Raw genomic sequence first — 18,062 nt, 5'->3', positions numbered from 1 at the left:
GGTGGGCTTAGCTAAGATAGTTTTGGTAAATCTAAACTAAAGTTGACTGCTTTTCCTTGTGTAGATGCAGGGTAGTGTGTTTAGCATGATTTTAGCAGGTTGAGTTATAGCCTAGGTAAGAGCTAAGCCCAACCCAAAGTCAATCCCTTTTCCTAGCCTAAACAAAGCTATTAGATTCCCAAAGGCATGAGTGACTGCCACAAGGGCTGCATCCAAAAGAAATGGTTACAAACTTTTGGCAAGATGAAAATTAGAAAAAGCCTTTCCAAAACCAGCTGTCCTGATATAATAAAGTATACCGTCCTAGTCAGTGACATTGAAATCAAGAAAATTTGAAGGATCCAAGTCCCTAACGTGTTTCAGATCTGTCACTTAGACATTTTTAGACAATTTTGCATGGTTCTGTATGCTGTATCAATAATCATAGCAGTCATTTGGCCCATAGACAGAAATATAAGAAAGTGAAGTACACCATTTATTCATAGTAGACATAACTTCCCTCCCCTCATCCCCGTCTCTTCAAGGTAGGGATAAGGGCAGTATTGTTTTTCTATAAAATTTTCCATGTTTCTTTGTGAAGTAACAAACTGTCACATTTTAACTGAACGCACTATCCAAAAGATAAAGCCTCCAAGAATTCATAACTTCCTACTCAAAGAGTGAGGACTTATAACATAAGTAATCAAATAATTTCTTACAGAGGAATGAATTAGGGAACTATTAATAACTTGCTTACTTACCAATTCAAGATGGTTATGCAACATTCAAGTATACTATAGCTTGCTTCTCTTCTCTTGCCATCTGAAGTTGTCTTCCTGTATCTCCTTACCTTCAAAACTGTCCATCTATTTAAAAAAAAAAAAAAAACTCAGAAAGGATTTTTTCCTTGTGTATACCTCTTAATTGCTCTCTAACTACCACGTCTATTTTAACTTGTAATTTTTGGGAGGCAGTTTTTATAGAAAATTTGATCCAGTGGAACTTCATTTTGTATCTTCAGTCTGGTTGCTAGTCTAATTTTGTGTCCCACCATGTTTCTTCTGCCATCAAACGAGCGATCTGCTTTCTTCCTTTCTGAGATTTGACGATTGTTTGCCATAGTCTCCAATGAAGTAATTGTAGTGTTTTCTGCATTAGTTTGATGAATCAAACATTTTAATGCTGCATACTATGTGTCTGTTATGCTGTTTCCAGGCATCTGACAGATCATGTGTTATCTTCTATACTTATCAAGAGAATGATGGACCTTTTAGCCAAAACAAAATCCTTGCTACTAAGAAAGTGTCTAATTATGGCATTATATAGTCTTTAAAGATAACTTGTCATTACTATGTCATTTATTGAAACACTATGATGTCTTATGTTCAGCTTATCTTAGAAATCAGTAAAGGGAGGGACCTCTTAGGAAGGTGAAATGCTGTGCTGAAAGTAACTTACATTTGGTCAAATTCATTGTTCCATATTGTCAAGATTCCCTCCCCACTTTGAACTCTGAGGTACAGATGTGGGGACCCGCATGAAAGACCCCCTAAGCTTATAATTCCACCAGTTTAGGTTAAAAACTTCCCCAAGGCACAAATTCCTTGCCCTGGGATGGTATCGCTGCCACCACCAAGTGAGTTAGACAAAGATTCAGGAAAAGGACCACTTGGAGTTCCTGTTTCCCCAAAATATCCACCCAAGCCCCTTCACCCCCTTTCCTGGGGAGGCTTGAGAATAATATACCAACCAAATAGGTAACCAAGGTGAGCACAGACCAGACCCTTGGGTTTTTAGGACACTAAAAACCAATCAGATTCTTAAAAACAGAATTTTATTACAAAGAAAAAAAGAAGCACCTCTGTAAAATCAGGATGGAAGGTAATTTTACAGGGTAATAAGATTTAAAACACAGAGGATTCCCCTCTAGGCAAAACTTTAACGTTAAAAAAAAAAAAAACCAGGAATAAACCTCACTCTTAGCATAGGGAAAATTCACAAGCTAAACCAAAAGAAAATATAACGCATTTCCTTGCTATTACTTACATCTAATATTACAGAAATAGTATTTCAGTAGGAGCTGGATTACTTGCTTGGTCTCTCTCTTTGTCTCAGAGAGAACAACACACACAGCACCAAGCAAAAACCTTCCCCCACAGATTTGAAAGTAACTTCTCCCCTTATTGGTCCTTTTGGTCAGGTGCCAACCAGATTATTTGAGCTTCTTAACCTTTTACCGGTAAAGGAGGGATTTTATGCTACCCGTAGCTGTATGTTCATGACACATATGTAACTGTATTCTCAAAGGAATGTTCAGTGGGTTTAATATTGTTTGCAAAGTATGCTCTTAAAAGTCTCATGCAGTTGACTTTTACACAAAGTCTGAACACTAAACTACCAAATCGAGGACCAGCTCATACTTACTTTGCTGGACTTATCAAATTGCTTTTCACTGTGCGTGCTTCATTTGATCCAGTTCACTGCTGCTCTCCCCTCTTCACCCCCGGCTCCCACCCCCAAAAAAGAAAACCCTTGAAAAATCTGTGTGTTTTTCTTCTTTGAGGAAATGTTGGCGCTATCTCATCAGTCTTAAGCAGAAATTGCATGGTGGAATCTTGTGGTGGTTAAGCACTGTACTTCTGTTCACAGCATGCCTTATGCTATAATAAACAATATACCTCCCACCACCTAGGAAGCAAAGAACGTAAGAAGCACAGCAGAAAAATGGAATGGAAAAAGTCAATGATCAACTTTAGAGAGGAAAATAAACTCCATATTTACTGCTGAGTCACAAACTTCTGGAGCAAAGTGACCATAGATCACTAGCCATCTGGGGTAGTAGTTCCTTACCAAAAAAGCAAACAGAAAATAACGCATGCTCCATGAATTTCTCAGATTGAGATTTTCCAAACAATATATTCTGGCAAATGCTGATTTCTAGGCAGAATATTATTAAACTGGCATTAAGGTTGTAAATAGATGTAAAAGGTTAATTTAAAACAGGAGAAAAAAAATCAGTGCTTATATTACACTTTTTTTTTCTTCTGCTTTTTCAAGGCCCCAGTGCTGCAACATGTAGTGCATAGTTGGACTGCTGGACCTACACACAGCCCCACTGAAGTCTTGGGTTCCATGCAGACAAGCAGTCTGCCCATGTGCTACACGTTGCAGGATCAGGACCTAAAATAGCCAAAACTTTTAAAAACAGTTGTAATTATTTTGCAACACTTGATGCAGTATTGTTTAGAAAGATGAATGTGTGTCTGTATTTAAATTTTAATGTGTTATAAACCAATCCAGTAGTTCTTAAGGCTCCAAGAAGCTTTGCATTGTGAGCATGTTAAATCTCATATTCCTTTATTTTAAACAGGTGCTTCAAAGCATTGCTCAATGTGGCTGGAGATCACAATCTAGTCAAGCTGCTCAAGTGTCACATCAAATTAAACCTGGAGCTGGCTTTAGTTTTGGTAAGTACTCTGTGGGTCTGAAGCAATGTTGCTAAGCAGTTTATATCTAAAATTTGTTACAATCTGGAGAAAGTAACTGTCCTGCAATAGCTCAGGAATGTGTTCCATATTATTGCAATGCAGGGTGATGCGGTAGTTCAGGTTGAGAAAACACTTTCATACGAAAGCCCTATTTTCATTGATTATTCTCTTTCTTTTAAAAAATATTTTTAAGAGCCAAAATTCCTTTCTTGGTCAGGTCAGAAAACCCGTGTGTGTATGTATGTAGAGTTGGATTTAAAAAGAACAAAACTCAACTTCTTTTGGAGTTTTTCAGTGGTGGAATCTTTCTGCCCTTGAATAACTAACTCAAATGGCTTTCTTTTGAAATACAAATCGTCTTAAAGGAGCATGAAAACTGTTATATTTGAAAGAATATGGTTTAGATGTAATTTAAGTTATAACAATTTAGATTTTCAAAAGTCTGCTCAGGTCACTTTTTGTAACCACATACAGAAGTGTGATTCTCTCATCTGTTTTCATGTGTAGTTTTCATTAGTAATGAGAGAGATATAGTAGTGGCTTGGTCCTGACAATGTTTTGGACCCATAGTTTCTCTCTTTTGAAGTGTCATACATCAAGTTTATATGAACTCTTTAAATAGAGGCATCCTTTAACTTGAGATGAAAGTGGCTCCACAAGGGCTTCCTGTAACAGTATAACCATCTTAACTTTTCAACTTACTACCTGTCCAGTGGTTATGATACATTGTAGTCTAGTGACATAATAAATTCAAATAATTTAGCAGGTGTACGAGTTCATCCTGATATGAGCACATAATTATAATTGAAGTGTTGTTGTTGGAGAGGCGGTAGCTAGATATTTGGAAGAGTATGAGATGTACTGCTTTGAAAATACCTGATTTCTGCTGCATTGTTAACATTAAGCTGAACTGGGACTGCTCAGTATTTGATTCGCTGAGGAAGCTTGACGGTCCATGCTGGCTGGATCTGAAAGACTTGGCCTGATAGTTGCAGCTTTGGTTTCCCCTGCCAAAGCAGGGTATATGGTGAGAACATAACTGCATTATACCCCACTAAAAAATTCTGGGTTTGCTTGAGCTATTCTGTAGCAGGATATTGCTCCCAGTATGGCTCAGCTCTTTTCACACAGGACTAATAGGCACTCAGCAGAATGAAACCATAGGTGTAATAACAGGTACTATGAGACTGCCCATCCTGGCCTTGCTGCCGGTTCTGTCTAACATCGCCCCTCCTGACATCAGCTGACAAGTTGCCTTGCAGAATTTACTCCTTAAGGTGCAAGACATGCCATATCTATCCTTGTTTAAAGATGTGTTTAATCCCTTGAAACAATGTCTTAGCCCACGGCATCCCATTTGGACAATTCTAAGGAAACTCAATATCACCCTCAGGGCACATACTAGGTGGCAAGGACAAGCTTCAAACATAGCCAGTGCCTATATCGTGAGAGATCCAACATTCCAACCCCCAAGTTTTGACCTTCCATGTCATCTTTGGGTAAAGTTCAATTGCTTCAGATGTGGCGTGATCACATGTGCTGTTAATGACTATGAGTAGCTCCTTTGTGACTCCCCACTTTGCTGCTATTGTCAGTTAGAAGATGTAGGCCACATACTTGTAGGCTTTATCCATTGGTAAGCCTGCCCCTTGTGAACTTGCACAATGCTTTTCTGTCCGGTATTAAATGTTTAAGATACTTGGACTAACGCACTTGATTTGATTGTGTAGATGCAATTGCAATAAATATTTAGTAGTTGGTTGAGCAACCTCCAAAGAAAAGACACCTGGAACGTCTGTATCTTCTGTGTAGCAGACTGTTGCTTAAAGACAAGGCCCTGTATTCTGTGCAATATGTCAGGAACCTTGGAACTAGGGGGCAGGAATCCACCAAGCCCTCACATTCCTCATCCCCCTTCTCTATTCCAATCAGTACAGTGTTCCTTGTATTATTCATTTTGATTATAAACTAATTTTTTTTTAATGTCTCCCCCACTGTGACCCAGAAACCTCTTGGTGCCAACTGACAGAGGGCACAACAGTACATAGGATTATAGGTATCCCCTGGGTTCTCCAAAAGGAGTAATGTAAGATCTTTGCTGAAAGCATGTTTCACACTGGTCATCATAGCCATTATGAAATGTGTATGAAGATCATGCGTAAGGATTTGTGTGTATATATTGAAAATTATGTAAGTTAAGACAGATCACTGGAAGGCGATAAACAGATACTAGGCAGAAAGTGAGTAGTAAACACTTATCTTTCTGCTTGTCTACTGTGTATTATATGCCTCCAGGCCAATTCAATCAGCACAGAAAACAATGGACATACTTGGAGACAGGCTATGTTTGCTGTCTGGGCCAGATGCAGGCCCGAGATTTACAAAGACAAAGTAACCCCAAGATAAGCCTCTGAAGAGGGGACCTTCTGGGCTAAAGGACCATATTCTGTAACTGCATAAAAGAAGTAGAAAGGAGATTAGATTTCATCCTTTAGTCTGGGAAGACAAGCTGATCTTACAAAAGGAGGGTCTAAGCCAGTGGTCACCAACCGGTCGATTGCGATCGACTGGTCAATCCTGGAGATTCTCCCAGTTGATCACGATCTCCGGTTGCTAAAAGTCCGGGCGTGTGGTGTAGCAGGGCTGCTGCTAAGGCAGGCTCCCTGCCTGCCCCACGCCGCTCCCAGAAGCGGCCAGTGCAGCATGTCCCCATGTGGGGGTGGGGGCAGGGGTCTCCACGTGCTGCTCCTGCCTGCAAGCACCACCCCCGCAGCTCCCATTGGCTGGGAATGGGGAACTGCGGCCAATCGGAGCTGCGAGGATGGTGCCTGCAGAGAGGGGCAATGCGTGGAGCCACGTTCCCCACCCCCGGGGGCCAGGCCGGGGCATGTCGGCCCCTTCCGGGAGCAGTGTGGGGCCAGGGCAGGCAGGGAGCCTGCCTCAGCCCCACTGCACCGCCAACCAGGAGCTGCCTGAGGGTAGTGCTGCCCAGCAGGAGCCTGCACCAACCCCCAGCCCTGAGTTCCCTCCCGGAGCCTGCACCCCGAACCTCCTGCCCTAGCCCAGAGCCAGCACCCCATACCCCCTGCTGCACCCTGACACTCTGCCCCACCCCACAACCCAGAACCCCCTCTCACACTCTGAACCCCTTGGCCCCAGCCCAGAGCTTGTACCCCCTCCAGAACCCCAACCTCCTGCCCCAGCCTGGTGAAAGTGAGTGAGGGTGGGGGAAAGCGAGCAATTTAAGGGAGGGGGGGATGGAGTGAGCGGGGCAGGACTTTGGGAAAGGGGTGGAGTAAATCCTGGGTTGCACTTAAATTCAAAAAGTGATCTTGTGTGTAAAAAGGTTGGAGACCACTGGTCTGAGCCATCCTACTTGAAAATGCTGGGAAAAGAATTTGGGGTATGCTATCCTGTAGGAAACACAGGTATGTCCTGTGAGTTAAGTTTAGGCTCCAGAAGGCATGTTAGGATTTTGTTTTGTATGTAACCATTTGTTTACAATATTCTTACTGGCTTTCATTTGAATCTCTGTTCTTTGATACTAAACTTATTCTTGTTTTTACTGTAAATATATCTAAGGGCCATGTGTTAAGCAGAGTGGTGATCTTGACATGAAACTAGTAATTTGGTGTGTACTGTTCCTTTGAAAGTAGAGAATCTGGGAGTTCTGAGAGTTTTCAGTGGATAAGGGGATAGGCACTCCAGAAGGACATGCAGAGGACTTGAAGATTGGTGTGTGCCTGTCGGTAACTTGTACAGAGAGTGCAAGGCCTGTGGGCCTGGAAGGCAGTGCTTGTGTTACCAGAAGCTGATGGAATCAGGGAGCTGACTCAGTAGGCACAGACAAGATTTCCTCACACTAAGGGCAGGTGGTGATGAGGTGCCTCACAACCCTGGGAAGCCTCACACCCACATTGACATTTTCAATGTTCTGCAGTATCATCAATAATAAGTGCATTGTACATGTTGTTAAGAGCATAATCTCCACTTTTCACCTAGGTAGGGGAAGGCTGAGCCTTTTTGGCCCCCAGGAGGCAACTGAGGATGTTTTTTCTTTTCTCTCCCTCCTCCCCTCCCTCCCCCCGTGCTTCAGGTGGGAGCAGATCTAAGTTCCCTGTAAGCTGCACAGCAGCCTATTTAGCACTGTGCAGGAGCTCAGGGAACCTGCCTGGGGACCTGCCAGCCCCAACTCTGCTGCGGCATGGCCCCAGGCACGTCCGGGGAAGGGGCACCTATCCTGCAGCCTCAACCCCGGAGCTGACGTGGCGGGGAGAGGCCCCTCTTTCCCCCCCCATCCCCCCAGCCCAGGTGCTGCTGCAGGGAGAGACAGCTGGTGGGGAGTCCTCTCTCCCTGCTGTAGCCCCGGGGCAGCCTGCACCCCAAACCCCTCATCCATGGCCCCACCCCAGAGCCCTCACACCCCTGCACCCAATCCTCTGCTCCAGCCCTAAATCCCTCATCCCCGGCCCCACCCCAGAGCCCGCACCCCCAGCCAGAGCCTTCACACCCCTGCCCTCCAACCCTCAGCCCTAGCCCTGAGCTCCCTCCCACACTCTGAACCCCTTGGCCCCACCACCATCACATGAATTTTGTTATGTGCACCAATATGGAGGTGATGTGTTACACATCACCTCCATATTGGTGCACATAACAAAATTCATTCCGCACATGGGTGGGAAAAATTAGAGCGAGCACTGAAGTAGATCAGTAGTTCTAACAAGCAGTAAGACTAACTGTAGTGTAGAATTTGTGACTAAAATGTTTTGTTTTCTAGAGCTCAGTGATGAACAGAGAGAGTTTCAAGCTACTGCTCGTAAATTTGCTAGAGAGGAAATCATCCCTGTTGCTGCACAATATGACAAAACTGGAGAGGTAGGCTTGCCATATTTTTGTGGGAAAATAGGTGTGGATATTCCACATTTTCCAGTTCTGAGAAATTAACTGAATGACTGAGAGTGTAAATACTTTCTTTTCAGTATCCTGTTCCCCTTATAAAACGGGCATGGGAACTTGGTCTGATGAATTCACACATACCAGAAAGTTGTGGTGAGTAAGCAGCTTTTTTAAGCTTATAAAATAAAAGAAATGAAGAAGAATGCTACGGAGGACCCCCCCCCCTTTTTTTTTTATTAAGGTAACGTTATGTGGTTGGTACTAAATAAACTACTCCGAATTTGAAGACGTAAAGCAATAACAGGTATATTCAATAGGCAGGCTGACTTGTTCAGTGCATGATTAAAAATTCCTAGATATTAAAAGTGAAAATACATGAATACAACAACATTCACTAACATACTAGAGGCTGGGGGCTTCTACTGGAAAAAACATACAGTATTATCATAGAATCACAGAATGTAGAGCTGGAAGGGACATTGAAAAGTCATCAACTCCAGCCTCCTATGCTGAAGCAGGACCAAGTAAACTTGGACATCCCTGACAAGTGTTTCTCCAATCTGTTTTTAAAAACCTCTAGTGATGGGGATTCCACAACCTCCTCTGGAAGCCTATTCAAGAGCTTAACTACCCTTATAGCTAGAAAGATTTTCCTAATATCTAACCTAATTCTCCCTCACTGCCAATTAAGCCCATTACTTCCTGTCCTACTTTCAGTGGACGTGGAGAGCAGTTGATCAGTCTTCTTTATAGCAGTCCGTAACAATTTGAAGACTATCAGGTTTTTTCTCCAGACTAAATGTGTTCAGTTTTCTTAACATTTCATCATAAATCAGGGTTTCTAAACTTTTTATCATTTTTGTTGCACTACTCTGGACTCTCTCCAGTTTCTGTGTCTTTCCTAGTGTGGTACCCAGAATTTGTACAGTACTCCAACCTGGGTCTCACCAGTGCAAACTGAATCATAGAATATCAGGGTTGGAAGGGACCTCAGGAGGAGTCCAATCCCCTGCTCAAAGCAGGACCCGGCTCCAGGCAGATTTTTGCCCTAGATCCCTAAATGGCCCCCTCAAGGATTGAACTCACAACCCTGGGTTTAGCAGGCTAATGCTCAAACCACTGAGCTATCCCTCCCCCTCCAAGTAACTGAGCTGGGCAATTACTTTCCATGTCTTATATTCGACATTCCTTTTAATATAATGATCGCCTTTTTCGCAGCTGCATCACATTGTTGACTCCAGTTCAATTTGTGATCAGCTAGTACCCCCCCCCGATCCTTTTCAGCAGTTCTATCAACTAGCCAAGTATTCCCCATTTTGTAGTTGCGTATTTGATTTTCCTTCCTAATTACTTTCTGCTTGTCTTTATTGAATTTCATCCTGTTGATTCAGACCAATTTTTCAATGTCCTTTTGAATTCTAATTCTGTTCTCCAAAGTGCTCCCAACCTCTATTAGTTTTGTGTCATTGGCAAATTTTGTAATCATTCCCTCCCCATCACTCCATTATTCAAGTCATTAAAGAAATTATTGACTAGTATCAGATGCAGGACTGACCCCTGTGGGACTTCACTAAATATGTCCTCCCAGTTTGACAGCGAACATTTGATAACTACTCTTTGAGTACAGTCTGTCTTTCCAGTTTTGCACCAACCTTATAGTAATTTCATCTAGACGACATTTCCCTAGTTAGCCTATGAAAATGTCTTGTGGAACTGTGTCAAGAGCTTTACTAAAATCAAGAGATACTATGTCTACAGCTTCCCCTCATCCACTAAGCCAGTAACCCTGTCAAAGACGAAATTAGGTTGGTTTGACATGATTTGGTCTTGACAAATCCATGCAGGCTATTATTTATAACCCTATTGTCCTGTAGGTGCTTACAAATTCATTGTTTAATAATTTGTTCCAGTATCTTTCCAGGTTTTGGAGTTAGGCTGATGGGTCTATAATTTCCCGGGTCATCTTTGTCTCCTTTTTAAAGATAGGTGCTATGTTTGCCCTTTTCCAGTCCTCTCAAGTTCTTGATGATAATTGTTACTGGGTTCGAGATTGCTTCAGCTAGTTCTTTAAGTACCCAAGGATGAATTTCATCAGGCCCTGTGGACTTGAATACTTCTAATTTATTCAAAAATTCTTTAACCTGTTCTTCACCTATTTTGGCTTTTCTTCACCCTTCTTGTTAATATTTATTGTGTTGAAGTTTGACCATTTTTAGTGAAGACTGAAGCAAAATAGGCATTAAACACCTAGCCTTCTTGATGTCATCAGTTATTAGCTCTCCTTCCCTGTTAATTAGAGGATTTAAGCTTTTTTTTCTTTTTCTTTTTTTTTTTTTTCTTTCTTTACTGTATTTAAGGAACCTCTTATTACCTTTTAGGTCCCTTGCTATGTTTAACTTATTTTGTGCCTTAGTCTTTCTGATTTTGTCCCTTCATACTTGTGCTGTTCTTTTGTACTCCTCTTTTCATCCTTTCCACTTCTGGTAGGATTCCTTTTTCAATTTTCCGGTAATTGAACAGCCCCTGATAGGAAAAATAGTTAAGAGGCCAATATGGTTCTATCTTTCCTCTGCATCAGAATAGTTTGCAGTTGTGCCTTTAATATTGTTGTCTTGAGAAACTGCCAGCTCTCCTGAACTCCTTTATCCCTTACATTTTCTTCCCATGAGACCTTACCTATCAGTTTCCTGAGTTTGTCTACTTTGTTGAAGTCCATTGTCATTTATTTGGCTGCTCTAGCTCCTTCCTTTCCTTAGAATCAGGAAATCTATTATTTCATGATCACTTTCACCCAAATTGCCTTCTCTCTTCAGATTCACAACCAATTCCCCATCAAGTCTAAAATGGCTGTCCTCTTGGTTACTTCCTTCACTTTCTGGAGCAAAAAATTGTCCCCAATACATCCCAAGACTTACTGGAAATTGTGTTTTGCCATATTACTTTCCCAACAGGTGTCTGGGAAGTTAAAGTCCTTTATTACTAGTAAGTCTTGCATTTTTGGATATTTGTTTGTTCTGGAAATGTCTTCTCCACCTCCTCTTCCTGATGTGGTGGCCTATATAGACCCCTACCATGACCCTTTTTTCCCTCTTTTATCTTTACCCAGAGACTTTTTCAGCTGGTCTGCCTCTTACCTTTTCCTGGACCTCAGAACTCATGCATATATATATATTCTTGATGTATAATGCAACACCTCCTCCCTTTTTTCCCTTCCTGTCCTTTCTGAACAAGCTATACCTCTCTCTACCAATATTCCAGTCATGAGACTTATCCCACCAAGTTTCTGTGATGCCAATTTAGTTATCATTTAGCTTACGTACAACTCTCTTCCACTTCTTCCTGTTTGGGGAATAAACTCCTTGCATTTGTGTATAGAAATCTAAGATGTTGAACAGTTTCCCCCACTGATTATTCTCTTGTCGCTCCTATGACCTTACTGTAATTTTCCATGTCCCGCCACACCCCCAACACCTAATCTTCTTTTATGATTGCCTTCTTTAGGCCTATCGATGGGCTTTGGTCACCTGTCACTTTTTGAACATAGCTTTAAACTCTCCTTGCTAGGAGATGTTGTTCCCCTTCCATGTCAGGAGGACCTCATCTCTTCCTAGCAGATTTTCTTTTGTAGTGTGATTTAGAAGAAGGTACACAGTTAACTTCAGTGATTTTTTTTTTTTTTTTTTAACTAGTGTATTTTTGAAGGAATCTCACTACAATGTCTAAATATGATATGGAATTAATCAAGAGTGATCATTGTAGAAAAAATTTTGTTGCAGGCCTCAAGTCTGGTAACAATGCCATGCAATCACAAAAAAGACACTATCCTCTGTAGGCTTTAAAGGACTACTCAGACTGACTGTGGAAACTGGAGGTTAGATTGAGACCTATCAATTTAGGGCCAGATTCTCTCCTATGGCTGGCATCTATTTGGTTTAGTAGGGGAAATGTCAGGGAGCTGATTATTACTCCCCAATTTCTCTGTCTGTCTTGGCCTAGGCTCTGGCACAAGTTAGAGCAGCCCAAGGGCTGACTCCAGAGGGATCATTTGCCAATTGGAGACTATTTGGAGCACATGCCTTAAATTTGGGCCAGAAGTAGGATGGTGTAGGAGTCCACACTGCCAGCTTTTCAGCTCAGAACTCTTATACTCCAGGAAAATTCTCGGCTGGCTGGATAACAGCTAGAATCTGGAGGCAAAAGGATCCAGTATGGAGTGGGGAGAGCCAAGAGTATTGGCAACAAGAAGTTCGTACAAAAATACTTTTGTCTCAGTTCTTTGTAGCTTGCCAAGCAGATCGCTCACAGAAACCCTGGAGTATGAAATTTTATTTTTTTTAAATAGTCTTACTTATTTGACAAAACTCTAAATTCTCATGCCTGGGGAATTGACTGTTTGGATAAAATGTGATAAATACATACATATCCAAGGGGATATGTTTTTGATATTTCCTTGAATTTATCTGTATAAAGAATTGTTGCATGTTTTGGCTGTAAACTATTTTTGGTAAATAAACTATTTAACTGTAGGTGGACTGGGCCTTGGCACTTTTGAAAGTTGCCTTATTACAGAAGAACTAGCTTATGGATGTACAGGGGTCCAAACTGCTATTGAAGCGAATTCCTTGGGAGTAAGTCTTATGTTGTTTTATTTTTCTATTATTTTTTACTAGAGTTTATAGAATTCTGTTCACTATTTTAAAAGAATAAATCTTCTCTTGTAGCAAATGCCAGTCATCATTGCAGGAAATGAGCAACAGCAGAAGAAATATTTGGGGAGAATGACTGAGGAGCCATTGATGTGTGTAAGTGTAGCTGCTACTTTGTAGAATGCTCATGGTCCATGATATCTTATTTTGCTTTCTTTTGAAGAAAATGTAAAGAGATATGTACTTAATCCAAATAGGTACTTAAATATAACTAGACATCAAAATTTACTGTAAGATCAGGGATAGTAAGTGGAACACATTCAGTTAGCAAATAGAAGTTATTTGGAGTACAGTCAACCAGGAATCCTAACATAATTGTCTCAAAATCTAACTTTTCTTTCAAGAAGAGGCGTGGTGGGTGGGAGGTCGAAAAAAATCACATTTATGTAATCAGAGGCAGATTTCAGAAAATAATTAAAAGTATGGCCCAACACCTTAGGGCATAAAAACAATCTGAAGTACTATAAACTCTCAGTAGCTGCTGTATCTAGAATATGGTGAAGATTCAGATGTCTACTTCAATAAAGGCTGCATAACTAAGCAGCCAAAAATAGAGCATTACAAAAGAACAGGATAAACATAAAACATTCCTTTGCATTTTTAGCTCCAGATTTCAAAGCACTTCACACTCTCATATGTGGAAATTAAGGCACAAAGAATGTGTGACCCTGGACAAGGGTCATGCACATGTATCACATTAGAGTTGAAGTATAGAAACTAGATTGATAAATATATCTGGACCGTTTGGTAATAGTGACTATACTATAATTAAATTTAATATCCCTGTGGCGAGGAAAATACCACAGCGGCCCAACACTGTAGCATTTAATTTCAGAAAGGGGAACTACACAAAAACGAGGAGGTTAGTTAAACAGAAATGAAAAGGTAAAGCACCAAAAGTAAAACCCTTGCAAGCTGCATGGAAACTTTTTAAAGACACCATAATAGAGGCTCAACTTAAATGTATCCCCCAAATTAAAAAACATAGTAAGAGAACCAAAGAGAGCCACCGTGGCTAAACAACAAAGTAAAAGAAGCAGTGAGAGACAAAAAAGACATCCTTTATAAAGTGGAAGTTAAATCTTAGGCCTGGTCTACACTAGGCTTTTATGTCGAATTTAGCGCCGTTATATCGAATTAACCCTGCACCCGTCCACACCAGGAAGCCATTTAGTTCGACATAGAGCTCTCTTTAAATCGATTTCTGTAATCCTCCCCAACGAGAGGAGTAGCGCTAAATTCGACATGGCCATGTCGAATTAGGCTAGGTGTGGATGGAAATCGACGCTAATAGCTCCGGGAGCTATCCCACAGTGCACCACTCTGTTGACGCTCTGGACAGCAGTCCGAGCTCGGATGCTCTGACCAGCCACACCCCGGGAAAATTTGAATTCCTTTTCCTGTCTGGGCAGTTTGAAGCGCAGTTTCTGTTTGGACACCGTGGCGAGCTCAGCAGCAGTGTCAGCAGTGGCAACGATGCAGAGCTCTCCAGCAGAGATGGCCGTGCAATCCAATAGAAAGAGGGCCCCAGCATGGACGGATCGGGAAGTCTTGGATCTCATCGCTGTGTGGGGAGATGAGTCCGTGCTTTCCGAGCTGCGCTCCAAAAGACGGAATGCAAAGACCTATGAGAAGATCTCTAAAGCCATGGCAGAGAGAGGCTACAGCCGGGATGCAACGCAGTGCCGCGTGAAAATCAAGGAGCTGAGACAAGGCTACCAGAAGACCAAAGAGGTAAACGGACGCTCTGGATCCCAGCCCCACACATCCCGTTTCTACGAGGCACTGCATTCCATCCTAGGTGCGGCCGCCACCACCACCCCACCCCTGACCGTGGACTCTGAGGATGGGATATTGTCCGCGGCCGGTTCCTCAGCGGACGGGGAAGAGGAGGAAGGAGATGAGGAGGACGAGGCAGTAGACAGCGCTTACAACGCTGATTTGCCCGACAGCCAGGAGCTCTTCATCACCCTGACAGAGATCCCCTACCAACCCTCCCCAGCCGTTACCCCAGACACAGATTCAGGGGAAGGATCAAGCAGTAAGTGTTTTAAATATCTAAACATTTATTTACAACATAACTGGCGTATTTAAAATATTAACAGTAGCTAAAGTGCTTTAAAACATGTAAACATTTATTTGCAACAAAACAGGAAGATTGAAAATATGAACAGTGGGTAAAGTGCTTCAAAACATGTAAACAGGAAAGTCAAACAAAAGGGGAATCAGTGCAAAGTGTATCATGATTAGTCTGTCTTTGGGCGCCTCAATATATAGTCCGAACCATTTTCAAAAAATTGCACAATGTCCGCTTCATGATTATAGTGCCCAAAACCCTGCAGTCATTTGTCCCTCCAAGGGCACCTAAGCCAAGAACTGGTCAATGTAACCGGGGATAGAGGCGACATCCTCCGGGGAGAACTCCTCATACACCTCCTGCAGGTGTTTTTCCAGCCTCATCAGCAGGTTCCTGGGCAGGGAGAGCTTATTAGGCCCCCCGTGGTAGGACACGTTTCCCTGCCACAACGCCAGCAGGTACTCCGGGATCATGGCCTTGCAGAGCAGTGCAGCAAATGGCCCCGGTTTCTGCAGGCTGTCCCGGAGCATCTTCTCCTTCTGGCTCTCGGAGACCTTCAGGAGGGTGATGTCTGGCATGACTCCCTGCTGTGAATTAGGTAGGGGAAAGTTAGTATTGGGACTGCTTGCCCGTCCCTTTATAGAACTGCAACCGCCGGTTTACAGCCACGCGGTTTACAGCCGCGAGGGGGTGGGACAGGGCCAGAGTTCATGCTTGCAGGATTGCTGCCAGCAGAGACTCGCATTGCTTTCTATGTGAAAGGAGGCCAGTGCCACTCTTAAAGTTTTAAGCGGCCACAAGTCTACGGCTTATCATGTTTGCCAGCTAGACAAAGTCCGGTGTCCAGCCCTGCTCCTCAGCTCGCCACAGCAAGACCGCAGGCACTGTAGGCGAGGGCCGAAAATTCGACCTAGTCCTCAGTGCGCGTGTGATAGGTGCTCTGCATGGTCTTGTTGACAGAGAAAGACTATGTTCTCTGTTCACAGATACATTGCTCTATCTCAGGAATTCACTCCCTTTTTCCAATTCCCACAGCCACATCTGCCCAGAGGCTAGCGCACATTAGGAGGAGGAAGAAGAGGACACGGGAAGACATGTTTGCAGAACTAATGGGATGCTCCCGAGCACAGGCAGCCCAGCAGACACAGTGGAGGGAGAACTTGTCCCAAATGCACCGGGCAAACATGGAACGGGAGGAGAGGTGGCGACAGGAGGACAGGCAGGCTACTCAAACGCTGCTTGGACTAATGAGGGAGCAAACGGACACGCTCCGCCGCCTTGTGGATGTTCTGCAGGACCGGAGGCAGGAGGAGAGAGCCCCGCTGCAGTCTCTCTGTAACTGCCCTGCCCCGCCACCAAGTCCCATACCCCCCTCACCCAAAGTCCAAACACGGAGGGGTGGAAGGGGCCGTGAAAAATTTCACTCCACCCCTGCGGACTGCTCTAGCACTAGAAGGCTCTCATTCCCCAAAATTTGAAAAGTCCTTTCCTACCCGCCTCACACAAGACCCCGTCCAAGTTTCACCCCCCCGTTCCATGTGCGGTTGTTAATAAAGAATACGTTTCTGTTCATTTCTGTTTCCATCCTCTTCTTTTGGAGGGGAGTCTGTCTGAAGGGGGGGGAAGGGGCTTGGTCATTGGACAGGACAGTCACCTTTAGCAGGGGGCAGGTGCAGCAGCAGGGCACATATACAGTGCAGTGACTAGTTATCCTGGTCAGTCTGGGAGGTGGTTTTCATGTTTTGTGTGGTGGGGGCGGTGGTGTTGCTCTGTGACTTGGTGGCGGGGGAGGGCAGTTACAGATCTTATGCAGCGGTCCTTACCCTGCATCACAGAGCCGCGCAGCAGGGGATCTGTAACCCTCCTCCCCCTGCAAGACAGTCACATAGCCGACACATACACGCAGTCCCGGCCAGGAGGGCTGGCAGGCTCCGTTGAAACAACCAGTCCACCACCGCGGAGCCTGTCATTCCTGGAGTTTAGAAGCATCATTTGCATCACAACCCTAAACCCGCCCCCCGCCACAGTCTGCGTCCCAGGTTTAAAACATTCCCGCGAAAACAGTAATAAAGACAACGGTGTCCATTAACAAAACAGAACAGATTTTATTTTTTGGGAAGGGGGTGAAGGGGGTATGTAATTGGAGAGGATAGTCGACGGCAACTGGGTAAAGAAACGGGGGCAAGTTCTGCCTCTGTGTCCACAAACTTAAAAGTCACTGGGTACCCTGCTCAGCCTTGAAACTGGCTTTCAAAGCCTCCCGGATGCACAGCGCGTCCCGCTGGGCTCTTCTAATCGCCCGGCTGTCTGGCTGGGCGTAATCAGCAGCCAGGCTATTTGCCTCAACCTCCCACCCCGCCATAAAGGTCTCCCCCTTGCTCTCACACAGATTGTGGAGCACACAGCAAGCTGCAATAACGATGGGGATTTTGGTTTCGCTGAGATCACAGCGAGTGAGTAAGCTTCTCCATCTCCCCTTGAGACGGCCAAAAGCACACTCCACCACCATTCTGCACTTGCTCAGCCGGTAGTTGAACAGTTCTTTTTCTGTGTCCAGGGCGCCAGTATAGGGCTTCATGAGCCAGGGCATTAGCGGGTAGGCTGGGTCCCCGAGGATCACTGTAGGCATCTCCACATCCCCAACAGTTATCTTGTGGTCCGGGAAGTAAATACCTTCCTGCAGCCGTCTAAACAGACCAGAGTTCCTGAACACGCGAGCGTCATGAACCTTGCCCGGCCATCCGACGTAGATGTTTGTAAACCGTCCCCGATGGTCCACCAGTGCTTGCAGCACCATTGAAAAGTAGCCCTTTCTATTGATGTACTGGCTGGCCTGGTGGCCTGGTCCCAGGATAGGGATGTGAGTCCCATCTATAGCCCCACCGCAGTTTGGGAATCCCATCGCGGCGAAGCCAT

General features: G+C 43.8%; 1 protein-coding gene across 1 annotated transcript in view; it reads left to right on the top strand.

The window, feature by feature from the left end:
* Nucleotides 1-18,062, top strand: part of LOC112109815 (medium-chain specific acyl-CoA dehydrogenase, mitochondrial) — a 43,905-nt gene that overhangs the window by 2,366 nt on the left and 23,477 nt on the right. Inside the window, exons 2-6 of the mRNA XM_026655995.1 lie at nt 3,350-3,446; nt 8,245-8,342; nt 8,447-8,516; nt 12,891-12,991; nt 13,085-13,165. Of these exons, the coding sequence (XP_026511780.1) occupies nt 3,350-3,446; nt 8,245-8,342; nt 8,447-8,516; nt 12,891-12,991; nt 13,085-13,165 (447 nt within the window). The remainder of the gene's footprint in view (nt 1-3,349; nt 3,447-8,244; nt 8,343-8,446; nt 8,517-12,890; nt 12,992-13,084; nt 13,166-18,062) is intronic.

This window comes from Terrapene carolina, unplaced genomic scaffold, assembly GCF_002925995.2.
Source record: "Terrapene carolina triunguis isolate 2854851 unplaced genomic scaffold, T_m_triunguis-2.0 Scaffold211, whole genome shotgun sequence".
Lineage (NCBI taxonomy): Eukaryota > Metazoa > Chordata > Testudines > Emydidae > Terrapene > Terrapene triunguis.
This window is presented reverse-complemented; position numbering and strand designations above follow the sequence as displayed.